Below are 9,850 nucleotides of genomic sequence, written 5' to 3'. Positions count from 1 at the left end.
CGGTTAGCTCTTCAAAAGAATTCATTTGTACTCACACCCACGAAGAGGGCAAAAATTAAACAGACAATGGCAAGTGCTGGGGAGAATGTGGAGAAATTGGAATCCTCCTATACTGCTGGTGGGAATGTAAAATAGTGCAGCCACTTTGGAAAATTTTGGCAGTTCCTCAAAATGTTAAATATAGATTTACCATGTGACCCACCAATTCCCTCCCAGCAATATACTAAAAAAAAAAAAAAACAAAACTTATATCCACACAAAAACTTTTATAGGAATGTTCATGGCAGCATTCTTTTTAATATCCAAAAAGTGGAAAAAAACCAAAAATCCATCAACTGAAGAATGAATAAAATGTGGCATATGCAATACAATGGAATATTTGGCCGTAAAAAGGAATGAAGTCCCGATACATGCCACAACCTGGATGAACCTTGAAAACATTATGCAAAGTGAAAGAAGCTGGTCACAAAAGACCACATTTTGTATGATTCTATTTATATGAAATACCCAGAATAGGTCAATCTGCAGGGAGAGAAAAGCAGATTTGTGGTTGCCAAGGGCTAAGGGCTTGGGCAGAAATAAGAAGTGACTGCTAATGGGTCTGGAGTTTCTTTTGGGGGTGATTGAAAATGTTCTAAAACTGACTGCTGCGGTGACGGTTGCACAACTCTGTGAATATACTAAAACCCAATGATTTGTACACTTAAGTGGGTAAATTGTACGGTATGTGAATTCCATCTCCAATGAAGCTGTTTAAAGCAAAGAATGTGTTTGCAATCACAGGAGGCCTTAACTCACGGGCTGGCGGGTGAGGGAGGGGATGTGAAGGAAGGGTAAGTAAGCTTGCTCACCGGGTCGGGTATTTCCACAGGGGGCTTCCTGGGAACCTTAGGTTTCCCTCATCGCTGGAATGGAGCCTTCAAGGACCCCCAGCCCACAGACACAGAAGTCACCAAAACACAAGGCACGAAACACAGGAACCAAAATGATCACTCCCATGCCTGTTCCTCTCAATTGCGCTTCACACTTTTATTGTTAATTTTCTTTACATGTCCTCTTCTGCAGTCCAAACCCACGCTTGGAGACCTTCACTGACCAGCAAACACAGCTTTTTTTAAAAAAAAGCACGCCCCCCCCCCCCTGCTAAGGGTCCTACCTGAAAAACCCCTAAGGAGATGCTCCAGTGACAGCCATCATTGGAAACTTCTGGTCAGGCTGCAATGACTTGTGGTCAGGCTGCAATGACTTGTGGTCAGGCTGCAAGGGCCATCCAATCCCCATTTACAAGTCTCCCAACTGTGGCTTTTGTGGCTTTTTTTTTTTAAAAAAACCCCCCCCCCCCCCCCCATTTTCATGATTAGAACATTCGTGACAGTTTTCCCGACAGTCTGAGTGCTGGAGGCTGACCAGCACGTTCACACGTGCAAAACATGAGTGTTCCCCAGGCCTCACAACGTTTTCCAGAACTCGCCACTGGCTGAAGGTGACTTTCCAAGCTTGGGGTTCGTGGACCTCCCTCGCTGCTGAAAGGAAAAACACCCTCAAGAACTGAGAGGCTGGGGCACGGTTCACGAGTGTCAACATCGAGGGGACAAAAATCGTCTTGTTAGGTTAAGGAACAGCCACAGATTTTCATGCTTGTGAGGGTTAATTTTAGGAGTGGGCCAAAGGATTCCAGTTTGTGAGAATTTAAAACAAACCAGGGTTTGTAGCTGGGTGGGAGATATGAAAACTGTGACGTAGGGCAGCGATCAGCGTTTTTCTGCCCGTGTGAGGCTCTCGTGAGACCTTCCTCCTGGACGGTGATCAAATCGCACACTGCAGCCAGTCGACCGATTCATTAAATAACACAAGTTATAAAACTTTAAAAAGGGGGCATTTACAGTCAGGGACATAAATACATGCTTTTGAAAAGTGTCTACGTACATATTTACAGAGTTGCAAGATCAACCATAGTAGCCCTGAAAAAAGTCCCTTTTTTTTGTTTGTTTTTTGTTTTTGCATGACCGCTCGTGAGTACTCTGAAGGGTTCCCTCCTTCCGCTTTGGGTTCGACGTATCACCATCCAAACTGGGGCTGAGAAGACAGCGCCAAAGTGGTCTCCGACCTTGTCTGAGCGTCTGCCCCAAAGGCACAAAACCCAAGACCCTCACTGAACTGGGTCCAAACTCCGAGCTCAGCTCACCCGTTTCTCCGAGACATGGACTGTTCCATCAGAGATGGAGCCAGCTCCATCGTTCCCTGGCAGGCGATGGATGGCCTCCGGAAATCTCTTTTCTTCCCCCCCCTAGGCTTTTTAATCCTCCAGCTTATTTTTCATTTCCCAATTTCTGCTTGTTTGTTTCCCTTTTCAGCCAATTTGAGAAGCTCAGACCCTAAGGGTGTTGATGGTCCCACGAAGAGAGGCAAAGAAGCACACACGGGAGAGCTCCCCGCACCGCCCTCACAGCATCCTGTCCCCTGCCTCTCCCACGGGAGGAGCCGATCTATAAATGGAGATGAGGACTTTCTCCTGGACGCACAGGGCCTGACTGATGAGAAAGGCAAATCTGGAAATGACTCGAGAGCCAGCGGCTCAGATTTTGCTCAGGCAAAGAAGGAAGTCTTCCAAGTGCAAGGGCCAAGGGGGATGATCATCAAGGCTCCGAAGTGTCTACACACCACGGATTCCCAGAGACACTGGGGGTGAGGGAAGGCAGGGGCGGGGCTGCCTGGAAGGGGAACTTGGCCTCTTCCTGAAGGCCTTCCCCGGACGGGGCTGGAGCTGACCCCTCGGCCAGACCCAAGTCCCCACCGTGGCAAAAGACAACTGGAGAAGCAAAAAGCAGGATCAAGGAGCTCTTGGAAAATTGCATAGTAGGAGGGGCCCCAACCCAACAGGAAGGCTGAGCTGCAGAACACGGGCCGGGGGTTGCAGCCAGGTGTCACCCATGGCGTGCAATCAGCTGCCTTCCTGCCTCCCTGGGGTTCGGGACCCTCATCTGAAGACCACAGGCGCACGCACACGGGCGCGCGCGCACACACACACACACGCACTCTCTCTCTCTCTCTTGCAGGCTCATGGATCTGGAATAGGTCGGTACTCCCTGGAGGCCAGGTGGCCAGTCCCTTTGGCTTCACTGATTCCAGGTCACTTCAGGTGCTGAGGAGAAAAAGAAAAGAAAAATAATAATGACGGCTACATATTCAGGGCCTACCCTGGGCTCTTCAACCATGATCCCTCTACTTAATTTTTCTAGTTAAACTATTTTTGGAATTATACCACACGTATGGAAGAGTACGGCTGGATGAACTGTTAGTGAACACACCTGTGTAACCAACACCCAGATGGAGAAACAATTCGACCAATTGTCAGCCCCACCGAGGCCCCCTTCTAGGATACCCACCAACCCTCACCGTGCCCCCCTGCCAGGATAACCACTCAGCCAACCTCTATCACCATAGATTGATTTTACCCATTTTTTGACTTAAATAAATGGAATCAATCAATACATATCCTTTTGTGTCTGGCTTCTCCTGCATAATGTGTTTGTGAGATGCACCCATTGCGAGCACGTGGTTGTAGTTCTTTCCGTTTCTCTGTTATAGGATTCTAGTGCAGGGTCAGGCCACTTTCATCTGCCTAGTCCCCTGCCCGTGCACAACTGGGTAGTTTCTAGTTTGGGGCCACCATGAGTAATGCCGCTAGAATGTTCTTATGTATGTCTAGAAGACGCATACAGTGCCTACATGTATGTGTTTATGCCGAGTGGAAGGAAACTCTAGACAGTAGGGTGTGCATATATAACATATGAACATGTGGTGCACACGTGTATGCATTTCTGCTGAGTGTATCCCTAGCACTGTAACTGTTGGGCCCTGGGGAATGCATAGGTGCAGCTTCAGTAGATACTGCCAGACAGTTTTCCAAAGTAATTACATTATCACTTCATTTCATGCTAATACTCAAAATGACCCTTGTGGCAGGTGACACAGATCCCCATTTCAAATGGGAGAGACAGAGGCCCAGAGGGGAGAAGAAACTTTTACAAGGTCAGGCTGATGACCAGCAGTAGAGGTGGGACTTGAACCCGGGTCAGGCCCCCTCCAGAGCCTGTGTGTGCTGTCTGTTCCGAGGGAGCAGCTTAGCTCACATGCGTCCAACAAGAAACCCCAGTCACAGTAGCTGGCACACAGCCAGGCACATGAGTGACTATTTAATGACATTTGCTGCACTGGGTTGAATATGAGCCTGGAATTGCGCTGGGCCAAGTTCAGGGGCTCAGTTCTCTCGCCCAGTGGACCTGGTCATCATTACTATTACTACTACCACTAACATCTGCTATTACTATTATTATTACTACAACTACTACTAATATAATAAGTCAGTGAGAAGAATAATAATAGCAGAGCTGACCTATGGAAGAGTTATTCAATACTACATACCAGGCACTTTCCTAAGTGCTTCTCATGTACAGTAAGTCCCCTACATACAAACGAGTTCCGTTCCAAGAGCGAGTTCGTAAGTCCAATTTGTTCCTAAGTCCGACAAAGTTAGCCTAGGTACCCAACTAACACAATCGGCTATATAGTACTGCACTGTAATGGGTTGATAATACTTTTCACACAAAAATAATACATAAAAAACAAACACACAAAAAATACAACATTTTTAATCTCACAGTACAGTACCTTGGAAAGTACAATAGTACAGTATAACAGCTGGCATTACAGGGGCTGGTATCAAGTGAACAGGCAAGAGTTACTGACTGGAGGAGGGGGAGGAGGTGGGACATGGTAGAGCTGAAGGATGGTCAGCAGTAGGGGTACTACTGTCCTCTATACAGTCTGTTCAGTAAAGTTCACAAAAGCACAGCCACTTACAGAGGATGCACGCACGTGACAACGTACGCCACACACGTGAACTAACTTACGTGACTGGACATGCAAACGCACGTTCCCATCTTTGAAAGTTCGAAACTTGAAGGTTCACACGTAGGGGACTTACTGTACTAACCTACGCAATCTTGACAATATTCCCGTGAGAGAGGTACAGTCATTCCTCACTATCCACAGGGGGATTGGTTTCAGGACCCCCATGGATACCAAACTCCACAGATGCTCAAGTCCTTTGTATAAAATGGTATAGTACGGTATTATTATCACTATTAACCCACTTTACAGACGGACGAATTGAGACACAGAGAAGTGAAGTTCCTGCCAGGATTACTGGAGCCGGGATTCAACTCTAGAAAGTGTGCTCTTAACCACTACACTATGTCAGTTCTAACCCCTCAAGACCTCTTGATGGGGCTGGAAAGAGCTGCTTGCAGCGGAGCAGGGTGCCTTTGAGAGAGGGGGCCTCGTGCCCGGTGGAGGCCTGCAACGTGCCCCGCCCATCGAAGCAGAAGCAGCAGCGAGAGAAGGACGTAGAGACGGGCCAGCGTGGAGCGCTCTGCATTCCCCTGGTTTGGTGTGGCTAGTATATGTGAGCCCCCTGTGGGTCATGGGGTGAGATCCAAAAAAGAAGCCATCTTGCCAGCCCCCCACCCGAGAGGCAGCCCTCCAGGAAGGAGACCCCAGCAGCAGGCGCTGTGGCTGGACTACTGGGACTGGAGCTGAGGGGAGGTCGGCAGAGGCTGAGCCAGAGGGGCGATCTCCTATCTCGGAGACCCTCCACACACCCCACTCCTGCGACCCTGTGGGAGGGCCAGCACCGGGAAGTCTGCCCCAAGGCCGGCCAGTCTTAGCCAAAGAAGCAGTGACAGCCAAGAGGAGGATCATGGCAATGGCCAGACCAGCGAGAGGTGCCAGTCCCTGCCCTGGACCTCCCCTCCTAGACCCTAGGGCAGAAGTCCAGCTGGCCCCTTAGGATGGGAAAAAGACAGAGGCAAAATAGGATGTACAATGGGAGTTTCAGGCTGGACTAGGCAACGTGGCACTTTGTTATACCTAAAAGTGAACAGAGAGCTCTGGGCTTTGCCCGAGACGTCATGAGAGCACAGAAAAGGAAGGCAGTGGAAGGCAGGTGCTGGAGAAAAGCCAAGCTCCTCTGTGTTGGTCCCACCCTTGGGTCAGACTGTCCAGTAAGCTGGCCACAGAGCCTCTACCCCGGCAAGGGCAGCAGGATGAATGGCAGTCCTGGGTGCTTTGAGGATGTCATCCTCTCCTCAGAACAAACCCCAGAGCATGTACAGTGGGCACAGAGCACTTAAAATCCATCATCCATCTGGGCGTCAAAAAGCTGGTCCCAGGGCTGTCACTTGCCCCTCTGTGTCTCAGTTTTCTTCTCTGTAAAGGGAGGGTACCTGCCGACACATCTCTTCCGGTGCTAAAATCCTTTGCCGTGGCATCTCAAAACATCATTTTGGAACTGTGTTAAACAGTGCTGTGGACTGAATTGTGTTCCCCACCACAATTGTACTCTAACCCCCAAAATGATAGTGTTTGGAGATGGGGCCTTTGGGAAGTGATTGGGCTTAAATGAGGTCATGTGGGTTGGGGCCCTCATGATGGGATTAGTGCCCTTATAAGAAAGGACACCAGAGCCTCCTCCCTTTGCCATGTGAGGACACAGCTAGAAGGCAGCATCTGCAAGCCAGAAAGAGAGCTCTCACCAGAACCCCACAATGCTGGCACCCCGATCTTGGGCTTCCAGCCTCCAGAACCATAAGAAGTAAATGTCTGTTGCTTAAACCCCCCAGTCTGTGGTATTTTACTATGGCAGCCCAAGCAGACTAAGACAAATAGTATAAGGTGTTTAAAAAAAACAAAGAAAAAAGTCATTTTTTGAAATAATAAGTAGCACATACTTATTATACATACAGATTTTAAAATTAGGGAAAAAGTTAAATAAGATTTTAAGGAGCAATTTTCAGTCACTTTGAAAGTAAACTGTTGAGTTCTGAACATTCACTGTTGGTGAGTGAACAGAAGCTGTGAGCTGCAGATACAAATGAAACTGTGCCTCTATTCATCTGAGCACCCAGCTTGGGAAGCTGCGCACATTTGAAACTAAGGGAAAAGAATTCATCTAGGGTTGAGCACGGGTCCCAGGGGAGGGCCTGAATCTGCAAGGCATGCCTACGGCTGACACTGCAGTGGCCGACAGAAACACCCGGGTCTGGGCAGGAATCAGTCCAGCTGCACCCGCCTCTCCCTCAGGCTGCAAAGAACACCTGCTCTGAGCTGGAAGCCACACCCTGCCAGCCCATCAGCATGAAAGCCCACGCAGCTGCCGAAAGGATGATCCCAGGACACGCACGGGACCCAGAGTGGGGAACTGCACGTCCTGGCTCTGCCTGCCACTCTCCAGAAGACTCTAGCCAAGCCTCCTCTCCAGGACCCAATTCTTCCAGCTGTAAAGTGGGAGGGGGGATGGCCTCCTGGGCCGTCCAGTCCTGACTACTGCAGCATCCATGGCAACGTTGCTCCACTGCACTCCGGACTTGGGCTTACCTCCCCTCTCAGGAGCTGGTGCCCAGGAGGTGGGCTCAGTGCCAGCTGCACAGCACAAACTCTCTAGGGAAAGTGGGTTTTATTACCACTCCCCTCCTGAGCGAACCCCCAGAGAAATAAGGCCCATCCCAGAAACTCCACCTGCTGTGGGAGAGAGGAGTGAGCGAGCCATCAAGGAGAAGAGAGGCGGGAGCGAGGAAGGCCAGCACAAAAGGCCCCAGAGCTTCGGAATTCAGCCCATCTTGCCTTAAACAGCTGCGTTCTCATTCCAAGTGACCTTGGCCGTGTTAAGCAGGCATCCATCCCCGAATTTGAGTGTGTCCCAGAGCCACGGGGCCACCTGCGAATGCAGATTCTCAGGCCCTGCTCACCAGCATGCTCGTTTAGTGAGTTGGAGTGGGATCCTGGGGTCTGTATTTTTAACCGGTGCCCCAATCATGCTTGAGATGCTGGTCTCGGGGACACAACGAAAAAAGACATGCCACGTCACCAGCAGGGAAACCCAAGCCTGCTCAAGGTCACTGGCAAAGCCCGGCCCCCCAAGAGGAAAAGTCCAGCATCCATGAATGAATTCAGGTTTCACCATCAGAAAATCTGGGAGGAGACTCTTCTAGTTCAACATAAATCTAAGTTTTTATACTTTATGAATTAGTATTACTTCCACTTTCAAATACACTGTGGGAATAGGGACTCCATAACCTTTGCTGGTCTTAAAGCTGCTGAAGGTCTCAATTAAGTGCTGAGTACTATCATCATTATTATTATTACAATAACGATCGCTAATACTTAGGCTTACCTGGTGCTTATCTGTGCCAAGCACTGTTCTAAGTGCTTTCATACATTTGACACTTGTAATTCTCACAGTCCTGTGAAGTAGATACTACTGTCATCCCCATTTTACAGATGGGAAAACTGAGACTCAGAGAGACAGAGTAACTTGCTGAGGTCCCCCAGCCCGTAACAGGCAGAGCTGGGATTTGAACCAGATGGTCCAGGGTCTACACTCTCAGCCACTATATACCCTCCCTGCAGGAAGGCCCCCTGCCCCACCTAGCACACCCGCTTCTCTCCTGCCCAGCCCACCCCCAAATCCAAGCCCTGCCCCTCGGCCCCCGGAGCCACCGGAGGCTGCTCCACCCTCCGCGTACCTGTCAAGGAGCAGGCGAAGCATCTACTCTTTGAAGAGGGATCCCTGGAACTGGGCTGCAGCTGTGGCCTTGACATTCCTACACTGCCTGGTGATGTACGGGGCAGCTGGCGGAGGACATCGAGATGCCAGGCGGAGACTGTAGCTGTGTGGGGAGAGGAATAACACACAGCATCACCAGGAGCCCAGCCCGGTGGGTGCCCAGACAGCACCTGGGAGGTCTCGGGCTGGCACCGCCTCTCCAGGCACCTTGAAGACAATGGGACTCAAGCTTTAACAACAGGAGTGAGCACCACCATGCTCCGCCCACCCCCTTCCCTCCACTCGGAGGCGATGGGCCGGCAGGATCGTCCACAAGCAGGGTTCTGAGACACTGCACCGGGCAGGCCCGCCCTCAGGACCCCCACTGGATGGGCAGGCGAGCCAGGAACGGACACTGCTGTGCAGAGGGCAGCTTCACCGCTTCCCCTCCTGCCTCCCCGGGCACTGTGCTCCCCGCAAAAGCATCTGGGGAGGTTCTGGTACCAAGTTACCACCATCGCCTACAGAAGGAAGAGGAAGTAGGTCCGGGTCCCCTCCAGGCTGGAACTCTGCACCTGGCACCTGTTCCGGCCTCACTGTGCGGAGAACTTTTTGTGTCAGGGATCTCAGAGGGGGTATAAACCTGGATCCCTTGACCTGGTTTGGTCCTATTTGCTACTACAGCCCATTAAACTGGATTTCTTTTTCAGGAAAGCATTAAATTTTTCTTTAAAGATAGACAACCCAGACCACTATTCCTCCCCTTCCTGCAACCAGCTAAGTCGTACTCACCTTCCAGATCCTAGCTGGAATATCACCTCCTCCAGGAAGACTTCCTTCTCTAACTCCTGGATGAGGTGTCCCTCCTGTGGGCTCCCACAGCCCGCCATGCTTTCCCATCACAGCCCTTGTTATATTGAATCACAATCACAGAATCGTGCATCTGCCTCCCTCAGGAGCTGTGAGATCTCAAGGTCTGGGCCCTTGTCTTGTTTGCTGCTGCATCCCCGGCTTAGCATCACAAAAATAAATATTTGCTGAATAAGAACAACACACGTGGTGCCCAGAACTGTGCTAAATATTTTACGTATATCAACTATCTTACTCTTCCTACAAGATGGGCTCTCTGTTAGCCCTAATTTACAGACGGGGAAACAGAGGCACAGAGTGGTCAAGTAACTTGTCCCGGGTCCAAGTCTGCCTCTCTAGGTAGAAAAATGGAAGTGAGTGGGCGGGAAAGCAGGA

The 9,850-nt window shown here is 50.2% G+C and overlaps 1 protein-coding gene across 1 annotated transcript in view; it reads right to left on the bottom strand.

The window, feature by feature from the left end:
• Positions 1 to 8,608: 8,608 nt before the first annotated feature.
• Positions 8,609 to 9,850, bottom strand: part of PRDM2 (PR/SET domain 2) — an 83,466-nt gene continuing 82,224 nt past the window's right edge. The window contains exon 7 of the mRNA XM_007463183.1: positions 8,609 to 8,729. Coding sequence (XP_007463245.1) covers positions 8,609 to 8,729 — 121 coding nt within the window. The remainder of the gene's footprint in view (positions 8,730 to 9,850) is intronic.

This window comes from Lipotes vexillifer, unplaced genomic scaffold, assembly GCF_000442215.2.
Source record: "Lipotes vexillifer unplaced genomic scaffold, Lipotes_vexillifer_v1.1 scaffold109, whole genome shotgun sequence".
In the NCBI taxonomy this organism is placed as follows: Eukaryota; Metazoa; Chordata; class Mammalia; order Artiodactyla; family Lipotidae; genus Lipotes; species Lipotes vexillifer.
This window is presented reverse-complemented; position numbering and strand designations above follow the sequence as displayed.